Here is a 21,370-nt window from a genome sequence, read left to right as displayed (position 1 = left end):
TGAGCAGGGGTCCTGACCTTGCTTGGAGCTTTCCTGCTCTGGAGAGGTTTCAGAGCCAAGTCTCTCTCTGCTTCACTTGCACGCCAAGGAAAAGCTTCTCCAGCCCTGCAGCAGCCTTGGAGCTGCAAGCGATGTGCTAAGAGCGATCTGGAGTCAGGGCTGCAAGGGACAGCGGTGGCATTGCTGATATAAGATGAGGTTGGTCCTCTTGGCTCTGTGCACTGGCATTTCTGCAAGGGTTTTCTTCAGAGTACAGAGCTGTAAGAGGGGAAAGCAAAGAGCAGGAGAGCCCCAGACAGCAAGTCTGCAGGTGGCTCCAAACTGGGAGCTTTGGCCGATAGCCTGGAGCCATAAACCGCACAGAGGGCAGCAAGAAGATGGGACCAGGCTCCTCACAGGGTGCACGGTAGGAGGAGATCAATGGGCATAACAATTGGAGAGAGGTTCAGGCAGCATCTAAGGAGAAACTTATTCACCACAAGGACAATCAAGCATTGGTTGCCCAGAGAAGTTGTGCAGTCTCTATCCTTGGAGGTGTCGAGACCTGAGAAGATGAAGCACTGAGCAACAAAGGCTGCTCTCACAGCTGGTCCTGCTTCCAGTAGGAAGCTGGAGTAGAGACCTCAAGGTGTCTTCTAACCTCAGTCATCCTTTGATCCTACAAAACCCCGTTCAACCCACTTGACGTGAAGAGCTAGCAAGCACAGTAGCCGATGGCATCCTTACCATAAATGCTCTATTATATAGTCCGTCCCTGAGATCCTCCTTTACTGAGAAGCATGGATCTTATTTTCAGGGAAATCCCATTTGCTTTGGTTTAATTTGCCCATCAGGGGTGTATAGATAAGGCAGAATTAGTGTCATGATGTGCCAGTGTGGGAAAGGATTTACTGCTCAACAGATAAAAATTAAATAGTCACTTGGTGCAGAACACTTCAAGCCCCAGAGCTGTCTCCTTTGCAGCCATCTCCTAGTGTAGGAAATGATGGGTGGAGGGCACAGAAAACAGGGACAGGAGGAGAGAGGAGAGGGCCTGAAAGCTGAACTTCTCTGAGCATTTGCTCTGGGAACAGCTTTTGCCTATCAGTGGGGGTTTGCCAGCTTCCAGTTGTCTACCTCTGGAATAAAAATGACAAAATATCTTCTGTAGGACAGAACTGTTTGAATCAGCCCCACAACCAGCTGCTAATTTGAACATCTGCAACCTAAACAAGCTGCAGGGCTCCTGTTAGCTAGTACAGGCCATGACTACACTGGGAAGGTGTCTCAGAACCCACCATGCAGGGACATGGGAGGAAGACAAGGGGTCCCCAGGAAGAACATCTCTAGGCAGACATCCATTTCCCGCAGCAGACGCTGCAGCTGACGCGTTTCCATCATGAGTCCATCTCCAGGGAAAAGGAAGCGCAGGGTGTCCTTGGCTGGTTTGGTCCTCCACCTCCACATCAAGATAAGCGATTTGGGAGGGGGCACTGGTGACAGATAAAGGACATCAGTAGTGAGAAAACTACAGTCAATGCGGCCCCAGGGCGGAAAGCGCCATTGACAGTTCCAGCCTCGTGAGCCACTTAATGCTCTCCAAACTTCCCTGCGCCTTATCTGCCGCTCTCCCGCACACGCCACCTCCCCGGTGTCTATTCCTGGCCCTCTTAATCCTTCCTGCCCAGGGACCAAACGGCCTTTGCAGCCTTCCTTGCTCAGCAGGTGATTTAAGCAAAAGGTTTGTTTTGCTGAGTAGAGCGAAACAGGCCATGCTTTTACGATATTTTACTAGACGCTGTGGAAAATCCTGCACATATTTGACCTAGTGTCTGTAGCATTTATCTAATCAAAGGGATCACTGTGGCCCGGCCAGGATTGGGATGGAGGTCCCAGGGATGAGGCCACGGAGGGGGCTCTGCTCTACCTTAGCATCCCCATCGCAGTGTGCACATCATTAAAACAATTTTTGGCTCAGAACAGCTCCTGCCAAAGGGAAGAGCCACCGGCATGTAAGTGCAGGGAGCTCTGGCCTCTCTCTCGGTAGCACTGACCTGATGACAGTTTTCCCTGCAGCAAAGGATCCTTTATCACCAGTCCCAAGTGAGAAAACAGGGGCTCTCCCCTGTGCTCAGCTTCATCCCTGCAGACCTGTAGCCTTGGGGTGGTAGAGCTGGTTGGAAATGCTACGTAGGTCATAGTTTTGCGGGGCAAGGGCTGCTTGAACAATCCCTTGTGCTCCTAAAATGTGAATAGCAAATCATCACTAGCATCACTGCCCACAGGCACATGCTGTTGGTGTCATGTTGTGGCAGCGATGCCACCGTGGCCAGGGTGGCTGGGGGTGTCAGCGGGGCCGGGGCTGCATTGGGGTGCCTGGGAAACACAAATACAACCCAGCTGGGAGCCCAGATCAGCAGCGCGTGGACTCAGTCACCCGCTGCTGCTTGCGAAATCACAGGGATGTTTTCAATGCGGAGCGAGCTGATACTAAACCACTAATTTCTGGTTCTCTCACGTCATCCAGCCAATGCCATCCAGCGATCAATTAAATTCCCACTCGCTGATCTTGCAATTACACTGAAATGTCTCGGTCCTGGCTAAAGCAGAGGAGTGATGTGCCCAGGGTCAGCTGGGGAGGAGAACAGCCAGGTTAGTAAGGAGAAGAGCACAGGCAGCTCTGCCACTCGCCGCAGTCCCTCTGCTCAGCACCAGCAGGGTCGGACCCAAGGTCTGGGTGAGGTGGCAGAGACCTGGCAGCACCTGCATCCACAGAAGGAAAAATCCTGCTGTAGAGTAAAGCTCTGCTGCGTTGTAAAACACCTAATGAAAATTTTAAGACATGTCAGTCAAAACCCAAGGTTGGGGGGTGGCTGGCACAGGGTGACTCCAGTGGTGGGACAGGAGCAGCCCCAGTGATGCCCAGGACACTCATGCCAGCCCCCAGCCCCGCTCGTTGTTTGGGCATGGCTGCAGAGCAGGATCTGTTTATAGGGCATCCAGCCTCAGAAAAACTCAGTTTATAGGGAAGTAAAAGGAGTCATACGTTGTTACTTCGCATAGCAACGTGTAAATTGCCAGGCAGGTGCTGACCTTCTCTGATGGGGAGGGAGAAAAAGAAAAAGGCGTGGGAGGGATGGAGGGAGCGAGAGAAGGGAAAATCAGGGAGAGAAGGCAACCAGCGGTGTAGAGGGGAAGGCAAAGACAGAAGTGAAGAGCAACCTTGTTCTCCTGGCGGGGCTTTTTCGAAGTTTTCCAACCCAGGTACAATTAAGACCAACACCAGCAGCCCAGCATCAAGGTCAATAGCCCGGGAAGGAAGGTGTGCCCTCCTTGGTGAGCGTCTGCTCCCGCGGTCCTGCCTGCGCCCCAGAGCCGGGATCGGCAAAGTGCCTTGCGATTCAATAATAAACAGTCAACAAGAATCACTGCTGCTCCACCAAAAAAAAAAAAAAAAAGAGCTTAGCAGCGTTTGGCAGTGGGTGAGATGATTAAAGATTAACCCCCTGCCTCCTGCCTCCACCCCTCTGGGGAGTATAGGCCTTGAGGCTCAGCAAATCCTTTCAGAGAAATATTTGAAATAAAAGACAACAGATAGGGGACGCAGCAAAGGCAGAGGGAGGCAGAAGGGCCAATAGCCTCGGACAAGGGAATCGGTACAATCTGGCCCGTGTTTGCTGATGATAATGCGCCTTTCCAAAGCCCTAATAGACATGGAGATGGCAGATTATAGTGCAGCGCTAGACCCGGCGTACACCACTCTGGAGTTTGAGAACATGCAGGTGCTGGCTATGGGCAACGGTAAGTCCCCTCCGTCTTCTCCTCTCCGCTGTGGGATGAGCTGGGGGCTGCAGGACAAGAAGTCCATGGGGCAGCAGCCAAAATGCCACCGGGATGGGCTGGGGCACAGCACGGGTGTCAGCCAGGGGCTCCCAGCAGCTCACTGGGGGGTTTCAGCTTCCCCTGGGGAGAAAGAGAGGTGGCGGAGCAATGCTGTGCTCGGCGCAGGCGGGATGGTGCCCTGCAGCCCAGACACCTCGGGGTCGGGCGCACACCAGGAGCTGAGGGCAACGAGAGGTCCCCATGGGACATTCAGCCCAGGGACCAGGGCTGGGGCTGAGCACAGGTGGGTTTCACCACCCCCAGACCCCAACCAAGAGAAAAGAGCAGCCAAAAGTTTCTGAGTGACAAGCTGCTGACGGCTCGCCGGGCAGACCGAGCCCACGGCTCCAGAGCAGCGCCAGTCCCATCCCAGCAGCAGCTGGAACCAGGTTTTCCCAGAGCAGAAAGCCATTTAGTGCCTGGCAAGGGTGGAAATCACTGCAAAAAGTGATTGAAGCAATGTCCCGAGGCCCCTTCCCAGGGCAGTGCTGGGGTGCAGGGTGGGACCCCCTTCCCTGGGAGTGCTGCGGGGCCGGGAGGCTCAGCCCCCGGGAAGAGGGGCAAGGGGACCTGGTGAGAATAGACAAGGATTCCCATCCCCTCAGGAGGGTGGGATCACACTTAACTCACCAAGATTTGCAATCCTGGCCCACCTATTTGGGGACCAAGGAGTCTTGGTGATTAAATGCTCAGAGATAACAGAAGATTCTTCTCCAAGTCTCCCCTAAAGTCTCTCTAAATACGAGGTTAATGACTAAACGAAGCACGCTGCAGAAATGACCCCCCGAAGCCCTCTCCTGCCCGCTGTGTCGCCCAGGCTGCTGGGGCACTGGCGGGCTCTCCCCTCGCAGCCTGTGCGGGTCCCCTCTGGGTCACAGCTCTGCCCCATCACAGATGTGACACCGCGGTGCCGAAGCGGCTCTGCTGTGCAATAACCCCCCGCCACCCTGGGCCTCAGCTCCTTCGCTGCTCCCTGGGGCTGCTCCCACCCACCCAGGGGTCTCAGGGCTGAGAGCAGCCCCCCTGGGCTCCACCAGTGCCTGTCTGGACCCGCCAGGACAAGCCCAAGTCTTGCCCCCCGCCCTGCACCATGTCCCTCTCCCACCCAGCACACAGAGGCTCCTGCATGGGGGGCTGTGAATCAGCCCCCCCAGATCCAGGCTCCACGGGGCAGAGGGACACGATAATTTTATATGATGAGATCAGGTGCAACATGAAATATGCCCTAGAGGTGGATGAGTCAGCTGGATCAGGCGACATCAACACCTCCGCTCCTCCTCTGCCCAAACCCAGACCAAGGGCTGCTTTGACACCCCAGCAGCCGCCCACACAACCTCTGCCTGTAAAACCTCTGCCTCCTTTTCTGGCTGAGGACAGCAGGGGAGCTCAGTCCCTGCCCTGCCCAGCTCCAGTCCAGCTCAGCAGTGACCAAGTTTGCTGCTGTCCCAGACCAAACGCATCCCGTGTTCCCAGACAGGCTTGGGGACCTCTTGAGGTGTTCCTGTCCTCCTAACGCAAGTATCTAAGTGAGATCTCAAATTTTAAGTAGGATTTCTTCTTCCCTCTATTTACCTTAATTCCAAATCAATCCCACTAAACCCACTTCACAACAGCAGCCAGAAGCCCACATTTCTGGCACTACAAAATATACTTACTTGGAAAATTATCCACTGGGCAATAATTTCATTTCAGTTGGCTATTAGACAAAAGATGTTGTAATTGCTTCAACAATGGTGCCAGTTTTCCTGTTCTATGTTCACCTGAGAACAGCATGATATACTCCTAAAAAGGGATTTACCTGGGCCGCCACAGATACACAAGCAATGCGATTACAAGCAGATCATCTCTTCCTCTCTTGTGCAAGTCCTGTGTTTAGCTGAAACTGGAGATCTGACTTCCCTTCTGGAATGACTGCCATCTAGCCAAGCCCTCAGGATGCATTTGGAGGAAGGAGGTTTTTGGAGGCAAACTGCTCGCAGGGATGAGAGATGACTGGAGTGGGCTGGGGAGGAGCTCAGAGCTTTGGTAGCGGAGAGAGGAGCTTTGCAAGCACAGAAATGCAGCTGTGGGACAGGGTATGCCAGGCAAGGACAGAGAGAGGCAGCAAACTGACTGGGGAGAGAAATATCAGAGAGACGCAAGGAATCAGAAAGACAGAAAGCAGACAGGGAAAGGAAAGCTGCTGCCAGAGCCAGGGAGGGGGTTGGACTGAGGTTTCCCCATGCCAGCTCACCGCCAGGGATCACAGGGTCCGCTCCAGGTTACTCATGCCAAGGGATGGCATGAGGAAGCTGTGCAGCAACTGCTGCAACACTCCTTTCTCTGCAAAATAAATGCTAAAATTGTAGCCCTGCCCCAGGCAGCCATGCCTTGGCCTCCCCCAGCACCCACAGTCCAGCAACCAAAAGGAGCCCTGTTGGGACCAGACCTTTTGGAGCACCCAGCCCCCTTTCTGCTGGGTGCCAAGTGGGAGCAGCTGTGGCCCTCCCGGGGTGAACATTAACTGCGTCCCTGCCAAACCCAGAGACCAGGGGCCGATAGGCTCAGGTATTAAAATCCCAGCAGGTTTCTATGACTTTGTAGATCTTGGGTATCATTTGCAACTGGGATTTCCACCGAGGCAGGGGAATGTGCCTATGCTGATCCAGGAAAATGTGCATGGGAGGGGGCAATTAGATCAGCTGAATTAAGGGCTGATCCCTTCAGCCTTGAGGTTTGTTTGGCTTGCTGCAGGGGTTTTAGTGTGGGGCTTGTATGGTTTCAAGACTTTCAGATGCCCTTTCCTACAGAGGCTGCTGCAATTCCCCATCCTCCCAAAAAAGCCCTGCAGGTGCCAGCCCCACTCGGTCTACAAGGACTGTAAGACACATCAGTCTCAGCTGTGGAAGACACCCAGCATACAGCCTCCTCCACGCTATAGCGTCACCCTTTCTTTCTGGGTCAGCTTGATCAGTCCTTCCCTGCATGGATAGTGTTTGCCCACATGATTTGTTCAGCTGAAGTAATTCGAGTTTTTCATGCACTTGAAGTCTTGTTCTCCTGAAGAACCACCGTGCAGGCTGGAGCTCCGCGCCCGGCAGAGGCTCTCCAGCAAAGGGAGCTGGTCACCTTGTTTCTCTAAGTGTCTGCTTAGGGCTGTCCTGCACTCTTTTGGTGAAATAACACAAACACTTCTCTAATAAATCAGCCTCTCACCCTGAGCTGTAATACTTCAGCTTTAACTCTGGGCCAACTTTTTCTCTGGCCACGCTACTGCAGCCCAAAGCGTCTGCAAATCCCTGAGGAATTTTGGCTCTGTCCTGTGACTCCTGCAAACGGGTTTCTGCTTAGTCTGAAGGCATTGGTGGAGTCAGGCCTTTAGAAAGAGCTGTCTCACCCTGGCACACCAGGGGCTTTTGCACACTCAAAATGCAATGACTTAAGACACTCAGAGCACCCACCATCCCTTACACACCTCTCTGAGCTGCTTCTGCTGCTCAGCCTGGCTGCAGCTGCCTGGTTCCTCCAAAAATCAAGTCTCTCACTGGAAACTGAGTTAGGAAATGTTGGCTGTCTGTCTCACTGTCCTCTTCCCGTGTCCTTCCCCAAGCAGACACATCTCCATCAGAAGCAGCCAACCTCAACACTTCCAACAGCATCGGGGTGAGCGCGCTGTGTGCCATCTGCGGGGACCGCGCCACAGGGAAGCATTACGGGGCTTCCAGCTGCGATGGCTGCAAAGGCTTCTTCAGGAGGAGTGTCCGCAAGAACCACATGTACTCCTGCAGGTAAGGACAGAGGGGACAGAAGCATGTGGATGAGACAAAACAGTCCCTGGCAGCTGAAAGGCAAAGCCCTGTAAGTGCAGCAGCATGGTCCTTCATCTTCTTCATCCTTCTTGTACCCTCCACCACCTTCCCTTACCTCATCCCCTGGCTGGGAAGGGTCAGAGACCACTCTTGCTCTGGGATTGCCCGCCAGTGATCACCGGGGAAAGACCCTGGGAGGTCTTAGCCCATTCTTTAGGGGCCAAATACATCTTCTTGCAAATGGATATGGCCAACCGTGGATGCGGCCAGCAAGCACGGTGCTGCCGGGGGGAAGCCCTGTTACAGGAGCTGAGCACCTTGAGAGCAGCGCAAACCCCGCACCCTCCCTGGGGGCACTTCAGTGGCCTCCCACCCCTTCTCCATCACAAAGTGCCTCTGCCATCTACTTAAAATGCTGTCACTGCTTGTTACATGATTAAAAAAACATCTAAGGAGCAACAAGCTGGGCAAGTGTAGCGTGCACATCTCTGAGGATGAGACACCCGTGTTGCTCCTGCAGCTCATGCGCTGCACCTTGTGTGGGTGGTGGCAGCCCACGGCTGTCCCACGCCACCGGTGGCTGGGACCTGCCTGCTCCCTGCTCTGAGCAACCCACACGTAGAGTCGCAGAGGAGACCAAGGAATCCTCAGCTCAGAGTGTCTAAATCACTCTGGATTTATGAGTGAGTTACTCCTGATGGCCTGACAGCCACTTGGAGAGTGTGAACAGCAACATGACTCTAAAATCAGAGTGACAGGAAGAAACCCCAGGTTTATGAGAGCATGTGAAAGCACATTGTTGCTGGCACCCCAGGGCTACTGAGGCTGGCTGCCCAGGGAGCCCCTCCCCACAGCTCCAGTGGGAAAAGCCAAGGTGCCCAGTTCTTTGAAGACTAGGGCTTTTATATTATAAATGCTATAGAAATGCTTAAAAAGCATCTTTCAGACATCCATTTGGTGAAATCTTAGCTCGGGGCTTTAAAAAGTAGAGTAGAAACAAGCCTTTTCAAAAGCTACAGAACTGGGCATGGCTGGGAGCCCCTTCCCAGCTCCATACGCCTTTGCCTTTACTTTGTGAGCTCGATCAATCAGCAGTAAATTAGACCAAATTTACAAGTGAAATTCATGCTGCAAATGGCCACCAGGCTCGCGCTGCATGCAAGAGCCACACACACGGAAGATCAGTGTTTGCCCCGCCATGTGTGATGGATTTGGTGATATGAGCGTGGAGGGAAGGAGCTGGTTGCTTCCCAACTCCTCTCTGAAGCACAGCAGGGCTATCTGCACACCAGCGACATTGCCCAGAGGTCAGAAGCAACCTGACTGGATCCCCAAAACAGCCCTGGAGAGATTCAGGGACTTAAATCCACTTCTTAACTTTGCTAGCTCCAGAACAACCTTCTACCCCTTTTTTATTCAGAATAAGTGCATTCTTCCTCCTTTCTAATTGGGATCTAACTTACAATGGAGGTTACCAACGTGGCTCTGACCCTCCTGGCTCACACTTGTAACTTCTCTGGGGCTTGTTAATCCATCATGAGCATCGTGTGCCTAGTGGTAAGACCAGCAGCCCAAGCTCCTGCATGTGACTGCCAGCTCTGGCCCATCCCTATTGAACATCCAGAGGCAGAGCAGAGGGCTGAGATGTTCAGTGCAAAGAAGAAACCTCAGGTTAAAGTAAGCGTGGAAATGGCATGGGCTGGGGCTCCCTTTTAAGGCTGAGCCTCTGGGAACCTGCTCTGAGCATAGCTTGGAGCCTAGTGCTCTGTCTTGTCCTGCCTTCAGGCTTGGTCTTGCTGCTCCTCACACCTCTCTTTCTTCCCAGGTTTAACAGGCAGTGTGTGGTAGACAAAGACAAAAGAAACCAGTGCCGATACTGCAGGCTTAAGAAGTGCTTCCGAGCAGGAATGAAGAAGGAAGGTGGGTGACGCTGTGGCCTCCCCGCGCTCCCCCCAGCAGCCGTCACGCTGCCTGCATCTGTGTGAGGAAGCCCTCGCAGCCCAAGGCCAGTCCCTGCCATGTGCACACTCAGCAGCCATCCCAGCCCCGTTGTCCCTCCGCAGCGCTCTCCTGGGCACAGATCCAGACCCCATCGCAGGAGGGCTTAGGGAGAGCTCTGGCCTCCAGTCATGAGCCCTGCATGTGCCCAACCTGCCCATTCCCACCTGTGCAAAGTCCTTGCAAGCAGCCATCGTCCCAACAGTTCAGGGCAAGGCATGGGGGCCCTGCCTGCTCCCAAATTCAATGTCAGGGCCCCTGCTCGGGGCACCTCTAAAATGCCAGCAAAGACAAGCCCACAAGAGCGCTGCAGGGTCATGCTTGTGTCTCAGAACTGCCCCTGCTTGCACACACTAGTCACACCCAGGGCTCTACAGCTCACTTGCACTTACACACGTCACCTGTGCTCCCACATAGCTGGGCCATCCGAGAAATTTGGGAACGCTTCTCAACATCAGTCAGAAGCAGAAACTTCAAAGAAGGTCTGGAAATCTGTTAACACTTTGGGAAAACTGCTGCAAGTGCTGTTGCCCCAGAGTCACCGCTAAATCCACAGCTGGGTGGGTGAATCCAGCAAAGGTCCAACTGTCATTTTGCACCTTTTTTTCCCTAATGTGCATATAGGTTCTGCTGACCTTCTGCAGAGAGCTTAGTTTTAAACTATCTGATACATCAGCCACAGCAGAAAAGGACGCAGAGTAAGGTGGAGCATTTTGGCTATTTAACTCCACATGAAACAAGTAGATACCCACCCCCAGCATGGCACAGGCTCACCCCACCACTCCCCTGCTTCTCTGCAGCCCTGGCGGGTCACCATGACTCAGACACGACGGGACAGGATTCACCCTTCTCTAGCCCTGCTTGGTTCTCAGGAGCACTCACAGTGGCAAGGAAACTGCTGTGGTCCTGCTGGTGGTCCCACTGCTAGTGGAAGGACAAACTGCCCAGACCAGCCCAGAGGAGCTGACAGCACCTCGCAGAGCTCACCCCATTGATGGCTGCAAAGGGACAACCAGGAGGCACTTGGCCCTGTTGTTCCATGTAGAGAAATTAAACCCTGTGCTCTCCCCATTTCACACTCCCTTGAAGAGAAACTTAGGAGAAAAGGGGTCCTTGAAGGCAACAGGGAAGTACCAGCGGTACCTGGGCAGCTTGCCCAGGAACACTGGCCTGCATCTCTGGGCAGGAACATTTCTTCCTTGTTAAAGAAGATGAGGTATTGCTTGGCTTGACTTTTCCTGAAGAACATAGGAATCCCCTTCTCCCCACGGCACCCACTCATCCTATACCCAAAGCTTTGCTGCTGTCTGTTAATATTCAATAGAAGTTACATTAGGTGCATGACCAGCTAATACTGAGCAAACATTTGGAAAACATCATGGCGTGACTGAACTCGGGGGCCTGCTACTGATAACAAGCAGCATAACCTTGAGAGCTCCTATTTACAGCCGCTGACTGCAGGGCTTTTCATCTGGCCCAGCCTCATTATTGCTTTTTATCAGGTGGATTTATACATTGAGAACGTATCAATCCAGAGAGCCACCAGCCTAAGGCAGGGACTGTTCTGTCTCCTCTGCCATCGATCAATACCTTATTTGAGCCGATGGTTTGGCATGGCCGTGATGAGTTGCGGCCAGCTCACAGCCTCGTGGCAGAGAGGCAAATCCTCCCACTCAGCACTACAGCTTCTGCTCTGGCTGCTGCCACCTCCAGACTCAAAGCCCAAGTCCTCAAGACGACACCAAGCAGGGAGGCACGCTGAGGTCAAACCCGTCCTGGGACTGTCTCTACAATAAGGGATGAGAGAACTTTGTTGCTCTGATAGAGCAGCAGGAGCTGCTCTGCAGTTCTTTCTTTATTGTAACTTAGGCAAAAGTTTTCCAACTGCACCTACCCAGTGCAAGAGCTTCCCAAACAGAGCTCACAGAGGTCGTGTGGACGGACAAAGCAGCCATGCAGATTCTCGACTCCTCTCTTTCACACATAAGCTTTGGGCTGCATGCATGAGCATAGCCACCATTTCAGACCCCATATCTTGAAATTCAAACACTTAAGAGCCACACCCTTTGAAAGGAAACTTTCCCATTGAACCCCACAGGCTCTGAATTAGGTGTGTGGGCTCTGAAATGACCCTGTCCCAGGAAAGCCTAATAAAGCGAATGTGAAACCAGAACCACCAGCCGTAGTCAGCTCTTACGGGCATCCTGTCACAACCCAGACACCGCTGCAACTCTGCCGGGCAGGGGAGCTGCGAAACTGCAGCTATGGACGTGCTCCCGAGCACTGCGAAGGGGAACGCCAAAAGTCAGCACTAGCTTTTGGTGTTCGTCACCATGAATGACCTGCAGCTCAGCCAAAATACTCTCTTGCAGCTGTACAAAATGAACGGGACCGAATCAGCACCCGGAGATCAAGTTATGAAGACAGCAGCTTGCCCTCCATCAATGTTTTGCTGCAGGCAGAAGTCCTGGCACAACAGGTAACCTTTCTTCTTTGGCAAATACAAAAGCATCAGGCACTACCTGGTCAGTAGAGCCGGTTTGTATTTTGTCTTCGAATTACCACGTCTTTTCTAAGTAACCTATCTGCCAACTCAACACTGGTTTTTCAAAGGCATTTGTTACCTGAAACCAGCCCTTTAATGCTCCTTGGTCCAGAACTCAGTTGTAATAATATGCAACAATCTGTTCTGCTTTGATGGGACACATGAAGGCTGGAGAACTGGAAGAAAATAGGGTAGAATCATTGAAACCCAAGGACCTGCAACCACCTAAGCCAGCGGAGGGGTTGGCCTCCCACGAGCCTCCCTTCCCCATCAGCTGTTAGGAACTTTGGATTCTGGCTTCTCACACAGTTTCACGAGAAATCAGTTTCACGCTTGTTTTATGCAGATATTATTTTCAGGGTTTGCTTGAAATTCCCCATTCCCACAAGCAGAAGAGGGATTTGGATTGCCAGTCCATGTTCTTCCTTGCTTCAAGGGACACATTACCCTGAAGACTGTCAAGGGAGATGCTCAGATGCTCCAGGACAGGACAGGACATGCCCTGGGCTCCAGGTTTGGGTCAGGCTGCAAGGTCCACCTCCACCTCGCCACAAGGGCTACAGGCCAATCCTGTACACAAGCAGCACATCCAATCTCATCCCACATCTCACCTCATCCTACGCAGGCCTTAATATATTTATAGACCCTATAAAAATAATATCAGTGCTGCTCCCAGAGGTGTGAGATAAAGAGGTCTCAAGTCACCAGATCGACAAGGGAAGGACATTTCCGGGACTCTGAGTCCTGCACTGGGACCATATGTAAGTCTGGAGCAGGGTCTGCTGGTAAAAACTACAACCATCGACAAACCCAGGGGAGCTTCTGCTCTCCCACAGAGCACAGAGGGATTCATTAAACAAGGCAGGCTCCAGCGTGGTAATTGGTAACTTTTATGTGCCTGGCTAATTAGAACAAGATACTGCTGAGGAGCTGCTTTCTCCAAGATCTCAGGTCACTCACTCAGATCTCTTTATTTATTTGCTAAGCCTTCCGGGCTCTCTGATTAGGGTAATACATGGTGAGATTTTTACGATCTTATTTATTCAATAATAGCTCAAGAGCTGGAAAGCTTCCAGGTAATGCAACCTGGAAAAAAAAAATGCGGGTGACATTTGAACTCCATTTCCTTGGGGAGGCTGGCAGGATCCAAGCTGAAAACGCTGGCAGGAACAGGGAAGGAAGAGCTGATGTTGTCCAAGAGCAGCGAGGGCAGGCGGAGGGCAGCGATGGGCTTGAGTTAATTGCTTACAGAAGCACGAGGATAAAGTAGTGACTAAGGGCAAATTTTTCGATGAGCTGGGTGAGCAGCTATGCATGAGAACCGGGCAGGAGCTGGGTGCCTGGTTTTCAGGAGATGTTCTTTCCAGCTCTGTGTGACTTGCAGATTTGTCAGGGTTGTCCTTTGCAAAGGAAATGGTCCCTTCTTGCTCATGCTGACTCAGACTGGAGAAGCAGAGCCCCTGGAGCAGGGTGACGGGGAAGCAGTTCTCTGCCCTTTGGTGGGACCAAGTAGCTTGTGCAGCAGCACTGGGTGGACATGTCCTTGTTACTGGTGAGGCTGGCTGTCCCACAAGCCCCTCTGCTCCCTCCTGGATCTTGACTGGGCATATTTGTTCAGTGGGAGGAAGACCTTGGCTTTAGAAACCTTTGTTCTGTTCTTTCCAGTCTATTCAAGTCAGGAGTTTACCAAGATGATCGACACCCTCAGCTCTGAAGCATTTCATGTTCACAGGTCCCCAAGTTGATCTCAATTTAAATGAGTTGTGTGGGCCACATATCCTGGGGGGTGGGTGTGCAGGAGAAAAGAGTAATTATTGATGCTGGAGTCTGCATCAGCACAACCCATGGGCCGGGGATTTCCCTGTCTGTGTTTCCTTCATGGCACTGAAAGCTGAAGGACCCTGTTTCAACTTCCAGATATCATCCCCAGTTCCTGTGCTCAACGGAGACATTAGAGGAAAGAAGATCGCCAACATCTCCGATGTGTGTGAATCCATGAAGCAGCAGCTGCTGGTGCTGGTGGAGTGGGCCAAGTACATCCCTGCCTTCTGTGAGCTGCCCCTGGATGACCAGGCGAGTCCCCCCCAGCCACCCCACCTCGCTCTGCCCTGGCGAAGGCAGCGGGGAGCAGAACGAGAGCCAGGCAGCTGAGACCTTCAAAGCAAATGTGCATTGTTCGCTCTGTTATCCTGGCCGCTGCGGCTGATTGGGAACGGCATCCATACAATGCCAGCACAGGCCATTTGTATGTGCAGCTAATCAGTCGATGAGCACAGTCGTGATAACGCTGAGCTGAAATTAGGTACATAATCAGGTGTGCATTCTGCATGGGTCTATCAGTCAATTATTTGTTAATTATAGTTTGTGCAGCACTTTGAAAACCTGAAGTGCTATCGAAATACTTGGGGTAATCAGACTTAGTAGAACAGATTTCTAGCCTAAGGTCTGCTCAAGGCTTAAAACAAAATCTGCCTGTCTCTCTTTCTTTCTGCTTCTTGCCCGGAGACATGTTTGTTTCCATTCTCCTGGTGTGGAATCACTGAAACTAAACACTAGTTTGCTCCCAAGGCAACAAGGAAATCTCTCTTCAGAGTTAAAAATCAGAAATATATTTGCATTTAGCACAAATTACTAAAATGACATTTGCTGATTCCATAACCAGGATAAGCACAGTGAGTTTGAAATCCTCTGTAAAACTATACTGCAGGATCTCGGGCAGCCTCAAAGACATACAAGGAGAAGTCTCCTGTGTAAGTCTAAATTTCAGAGGTCTGCAGCAGATGTTGCAGGACATGATGTGTGCCCAGCCTTGAACAGCACGTGTGCATGGTGGGGAGGATCCAGAGGGAAGGGACAGCACTTCTGGCAGTGGCCAGCACGGTCCTCACGTCACAGAGAGAAATGCATTTCCAATCTGCCCAGTGTACAGTCACAAAACTAGTATGTGTTCTCTTCAGCTAGGATGAGTCTCCAGCCCTATTGACCTAGACATAATTTTTATATCATGAAGAAAAATGATATCCAGCAAGTGAGAGTATGCAGCTGATCTAACTCCCGTAAATCCTAAATTTGAGCTCTTTGGTGATCACCAGCAGCACAGAGCCCTGGGAAATTCAGTGCTGTTAACACAGGAGCATATTACCTTATTTTCTATTGCATGCCAGTCCTATGTTTTTTTTTAAAATGGTAAGAAATCTGTTAAACTCCTATGGCAAATACAAGTCAAAAATGATGAAAACCAAAATGGACTCCAGTGGCAAATGACATTTACACAGCAAACATGCTGCAGCCCAGTGGAGGCTCGGGGCAGCTCTGCTTAACCCACTGCATCCTTGTGCCATCTGGAACAGCGGCAGTAAACCCGGGTAATAACTCCGCAAACTACAGCAATTTCCATGTGAGCTCATTTTACAATTGTGGGGCCACAAAATTTCTCAAAGAAGAAAACAAAGCCTAAAGATGCTGTTGTTTGAACCCTGCCTTCCCACAGGGGAGAGACTGCTCTCAGCACACTCTGCAGGCTCGTCTCGACTGAAACGGATCTTCTGTTATAACCAGCCATCCCCCATCATGAGCAGTTCCCAAACTGTGCCGAAGGGCTTGAGAGGAAAGACTGCACTGCATTAATACTAATCAATTAAGGACATCTGTGTCATCAAAGGACAGTGTGAGAACAGAGGCGGCAGATACTCAGGGGAGTGCAGGAGGAAGGACAGAAATGCCAGGGAGCAGGAATGAACAAATCTACGTGCGAGGCAGCTGCCCAAGGGGCATGAGAGCCAGTCAAGATATGTCCAGTGGGAACATTTAACGTTAGGAAGTGCTGTTACATTGCCATTAAAACGTTGCCTGAGAATGAATCATCTCTGCCAACACTTTTATAGGAAAGGTCGTATCTAACCCTTCATTCTTCCCCTTCACCAAAACGTCAAAGTACCAGGTTTGGTGAGGCAAAGCCACTTCATTTCAAACTTAAAGATCTACTTTGTTGTGTTACAACTTTTATATTTATCCTAGTTCAGAATGGAATGATATATATCTCAGGTTGATCACTGCAAGAACAAATATCAAATGAGATGGTTTTGCCTTGTTCAAGTAATTTACTTTAACCCTGCTCAAACAAGCAAATTTTACAGAAACAAAAATGCTTGTACCAAACTGAGCTTTCATGAATTTGCCTTAGGCAGGAAATTTCTATGTGAAGGCTTTGCTCCCCTCTGGGACCCATGGTTTTTCCATCCTTCTCAAAGTTTCATCAGACAGGAAAGCTCAGTTTTGTGCAGCTCTGGTAGCAACAAGCAGCTCGGCTGACACATCCACCCATGTTTGTGTAGCGATAGAGGCTGGATTTTGGCATACAGATAAAGGTTCCCCAGCATCTTGTGTGTGTAGTTTTTTTGCAGGGACCTCCACTCTGCTTATTTTACATAACTCTTTTTCATCCTCTGCAAAAAAATAATCCCTCTCTCAAACATCAGCATCTTTTCTAACCAGAGCTCTCTTCTTCAGGTGACACTCTCCTGGCACTTCTGGTAGGGTAGGACTTCTCTTGGCTTTGTCAGGTGCTGAGGGATAGCACACTGGAAAAAGAGACCATTCCCATCAGGCCACACTTTTCAGAATCTCTCCATTAATGTTTAATGATTGTTTTCTCCAGCAGAGGCTCCTGGCTGGACATTAAGAAGCCTCTGTGTCAGGCTGTCCAATTGTTAACTCTGTTTCTGCCCAAATCTCTGAAATTTTTAACCAAAGGAGGGCAAAAGATTCAGAACATTCTCAGCAGCCACTGGAGGGTGTAAAATGAAACACTTCAATCATTAACATCAGGGCAGAAAAACATCCTTTTGGCTTCCCTGGCCCAAGTGCCCACAGCCCAGGGGGGACAGGAACCATCCACAGCAGTGGATCGTACTCCTCCCCACTTCCCAGGCTGGGGCACGGTCCCTGGTTCTGCACTTGGAAGGAGTTGCCTTGTCTGCAAACAGCCCACTGCTGAGGTCCTGGGACAGTCTAGTGTGGCCTTGCTCATGACATGTGCCATGAATATGGGATGTTTCAGGTGCTGTCTATTATCTATTGGTTCTGCTGGATTTATTGTTCTTTACACACAGGAACAAACAATTTTTTGGCCTCTTACTCTGACTGTGACTGGAGAGGGGCTCTCACTCCCCATCCTTGAGTGCAGTATAGGAATGATGGGCTTTCCCTCTTGCTTAGGTGAAATCACAGCCTTGTCTCTGCATCACACAAATAACTTTTCCCTGCCCTTGCAGGTAGCGCTGCTGCGAGCACACGCAGGGGAACATCTGCTACTGGGAGCTGCCAAGAGGTCCATGGTGTTCAAGGATGTCTTGCTGCTAGGTGAGTGTGCTTCTGCTCCCGGCCCATCTGCTTCTGCGAGGCTTCCCTGCTGGGATGAAGGAGAGGGTCGTTCAATGTTTGTGGGGATAATTTTTGCAGAGGGGTGGGTTGATCTCTTCTGTATTGTAGCGAGCCTAGCAAAACCTTTGGGTGCAACTAGGCCTGGCTGACATTCACATCAAGGCCACAACATGTGGCAAACGTGGGGGACTATGAACATTCACAGTGTCCCCCAGTTTGTGTGAGCAGGCTGTGGTGTGACTGAGGAAAAGGCTCTCGCTCCTTGCTCAGCTTGTCCTCGCTTGAGTGATTCCTGAGTAAGGAGAGGCTGCTCTGGCAACACAGATCAGCATTTCTGGTGGGCTGAGCCTGGGAAGGGGCAGAAGTAGGATCTTCTTAAGTCTTCCACCTTCAAGATTATCTCAGCGTTGGTTACCTGGGTTTTGAACTCCTTGGCACCCTTGAGAAGCCTTGGGCAATGACAAGGCGACGGTCTCTGTGCTGCTTGTCCAAAGGAAATGACCACATCATCCCACGGAACTGCCCCGAACTGGTGGAGGTGAATCGCGTGGCCATCCGCATCCTGGATGAGCTGGTCCTCCCCTTCCAGGAGCTGCAGATAGATGATAATGAATACGCCTGCTTGAAAGCCATCATCTTCTTTGACCCAGGTATGCTCCAGCCTGCTATGGGTTACCATTAGAGGGGACTAGTCTGGGTTACGCTGACTAATACTGGCCCGGAGTTGTGGAAAGGCCCCCGGTCTCTTCTCTGGGCCAAACTGTTCTTAGGAGGGGAGAAGTCAGTCTATGCAGAGAAAAAAATATCCATTACAGCAGACAATAGATAATCAGACCCAGCTCACCTCAGCCTGCGCCTGGACTTCATGCCATTACTGAAGGGTGGTTCCTAGGGAAGCAGCCTGGACAGTTTGCTCTGTGGGTTGTTTCAGATGCCAAAGGACTGAGCGACCCCTCCAAGATCAAGAGGATGCGGTACCAGGTGCAGGTCAGCCTGGAGGACTACATCAACGACCGGCAGTACGACTCGCGGGGCCGCTTCGGGGAGCTGCTGCTGCTGCTGCCCGTGCTGCAGAGCATCACCTGGCAGATGATAGAGCAGATCCAGTTTGTCAAGCTCTTCGGCATGGCTAAGATCGACAACCTGCTGCAGGAGATGCTGTTGGGAGGTGAGTACCTGAGGGTCCTACTCCCTGATCGCCTTGAGAACCTCCATAGCCATCACTTCCAACCTGAAAAAGGTGGAGAGAGCCTGTATGCAGGTCAGCCCTTGACTCACACAAAATCATCTCCCCCATCACTGGCAGTAGTAACAAAGGGTCCTCCATTTCTGCTCACCTAGAGAGATGCATTACCTGTGCATCTAGTGACAGAGGTGTCCCCAGCCCTCTGCATGCAGACAAGCTTTACTGTGCAACCTCCAAACTCCCCCCAGCCGGCCATCTCACTAATCTTCCTCTGTGTCAGAAGGGAGTCATCAAAGCAAAAAGGTTTGAAAGCTCGGGTTGAAAGAGTGACCCAGATATTCTACTGGGAGCATCTAATGGGACAAAACAAAATGAAAAATTTCCACTGTGCTATTCTTTATGTGGAGGTGTGACTCAGGAGGAGAGGAATACAATCCCATGTAAGAGAAAATGCAGGGGTTAGTGAGCCCAAGGCATCCACAGAAGACGACGGGACGGGTGTGCTCCAATCACACATGTACAAGCTGATCATGCACAAAGCCTTGGACAATTCGGTGCAGCAGGTCTGCCCATCTGAACTGTCTCCTTCTGTCATCATGGCAACTAATGTCATATGTTTTTAGGCTCATCAAGTGAAACGCCGCATGCTCACCACCCCCTGCACCCTCATCTGATCCAGGAGAACCTCGGAACAAACGTCATTGTGGCCAACACAATGCCTCCTCAGATGCACAATGGGCAGATGTGTGAGTATTGCCAGACAGAGAGCTCCCAGGAGAAACTGAGAGCTTTCCATCATGCCTGTGGAGGTAGTTTCTACCTTGCAAGGAAATTTTTATCCAAGGCAGAGTATCTGATAATGAGTGTGTGAGAAATTCCTATGCAGAAAGAAGTAAAAGACAAACAGAGAGGTGGGTTGGGTTAGATTAGATTAGGCTAGATTAACTGATTCAACAAGATGTTCCCTGGCAGACTGTAGCTTTTACACAGCCCTTAAACATGGGGATGAATGATTCCATCCAGCATCTGCTGAAATCAGCGGAAAGGCTCTGCTTCCCTTGAATGGTTCAAACACACCTCACTTTGCCCTCTGCAAAAACACAGGAGAATCTGGTTCACCACCCCCACCACATGGGACCACCACTTGGGAATTTAGGCTGAAATGACCTCAGCTGACCAAAAAAGTGGCCAGTACAGGTCAAAATGCCAGTAGCTCCCCTCATTTGGTGTTTGTTATTGTGGTTCTTCAGGGCATCTAACCGTGCTGTGTGTCCGGGCTGCCTTGCAGCAAACACAGAAGCTACAGAGCCTTTGCTTTGCCTAGACCTGAACCTGGCACAACTGAGGGCAGATCCCAGTGCTGTCAAGTCTTCTAATTTTATTTCTCTTTCTGTAGCTACTCCAGAAACTCCACAGCCATCTCCACCCGCAGGCTCAGGGCCAGAGCAATATAAGCTGCTACCGGGAGCCATTGCCACCATGGCCAAACAGCCCACCTCCATCCCGCAACCCGCCATCACGAAACAGGAGGTCATCTAGCAATCTGCAGACCCGCTGGCCTCGTTTAGAAGACTGTGTGCGAGGAAAGCCTGAATTAACTCTGTCACTGTGAAAAGAGAAGCCATCCAGGGGTCCTTGGGTGCAAACACACGGACTTGCTTATTGGACTAGTCCACCACCACCAAAAGCTGTCTTCTTGCGGCTACAGACAGCACATGCCACGGACAGCCCCAGGACCCAGAACTAAGGTTGAAGCCTTACTAAAACCCTCTGTCCTTGTAAGAAGGGCCAGATTTCTGCCTCCCGCTGTGGAGAGGCTGCAGTGACTGGCTGGGGACAGTGCTGTTCCCCATTGCCACCCCTCAGTGTTGGTTCAGCACACACCAGACCCTGCGAACAAGTAATCCTCTGTGCTGTGGGAATGGAGGGCTTCCCCCGCAGCCATGCCAGCTCTCCAGATAGTCCCCAGTCCAGCCAAACTTGAAGGAGATGGAAGCTCCCCCAGGAGCATCGCAGCAGGTAAAGAACACTGGTTTTGCCCAGGCAGCACTGGCAGAACCACTCCTCAGCCTTGGCTAGTCCCAGGTTTTTGCATGGTGTCACCCTCCAGCAAACCAATCCCTCAAGCCAGGTCTAACAAATCTTTTCAGCTGATACTGGAGCAAAGCCTGGCCCACCAGGATTCTCCACTATTTTAATCCTTCTGCCTTCTGAGGGGTTTTGTTATTTCTGTGCCATGACTGCCCTCACACCACAAGGCTCAGAGAAGCGACCACTGCCAAATCCTTCCCTTACACCACGTACTGCCTCCTTGCTACTTGGACTGAGAAGTTGGGGGACCGCGGGATTCAGGAGATTTTGGCTAATGGAACAGGGTCACCTCTGTACAGGCTGGCGGTGAGCAGCACTGCCCAAAATATCACTGGCTGCACCACTGCTTCTCAGCAGTCAGAAGATCACTGGATGCCTGTTTGGAAGGAAGAGCGCGGGAAGGACGTATGAATGGGAGGGACCTGTGAGGCTGAGAAGAGCCCAAGCCTCACAGGTTGGACCAAGGTCTTGGGCTGCCCAAGTGCTGGGAGCATCATGAGCCAGGATCTCAGTTCAGAC

General features: G+C 51.4%; 1 protein-coding gene across 2 annotated transcripts; it reads left to right on the top strand.

Annotated features, from left to right (window-relative positions):
- Window positions 1–3,659: 3,659 nt before the first annotated feature.
- Window positions 3,660–20,299, top strand: HNF4A (hepatocyte nuclear factor 4 alpha). Of its 2 annotated transcripts, none has more exons than XM_065645681.1 (10): window positions 3,660–3,780; window positions 7,454–7,628; window positions 9,475–9,569; window positions 12,020–12,126; window positions 14,110–14,265; window positions 17,466–17,553; window positions 18,069–18,224; window positions 18,506–18,742; window positions 19,384–19,506; window positions 20,157–20,299. In XM_065645681.1, exons 1-10 carry the CDS (start codon window positions 3,660–3,662, stop codon window positions 20,297–20,299), a joined length of 1,401 nt encoding a protein of 466 aa, XP_065501753.1. The 2 variants fall into 2 exon arrangements, with proteins under 2 accessions (XP_065501753.1, XP_065501752.1); XM_065645680.1 differs by having other exon boundaries at window positions 7,451–7,628.
- Window positions 20,300–21,370: the final 1,071 nt, after the last annotated feature.

This window comes from Caloenas nicobarica, chromosome 15 (assembly GCF_036013445.1).
Source record: "Caloenas nicobarica isolate bCalNic1 chromosome 15, bCalNic1.hap1, whole genome shotgun sequence".
Lineage (NCBI taxonomy): Eukaryota > Metazoa > Chordata > Aves > Columbiformes > Columbidae > Caloenas > Caloenas nicobarica.
Note: the sequence above shows the minus strand (reverse complement) of the source record. Positions and strands in the feature narration are given on the sequence as shown.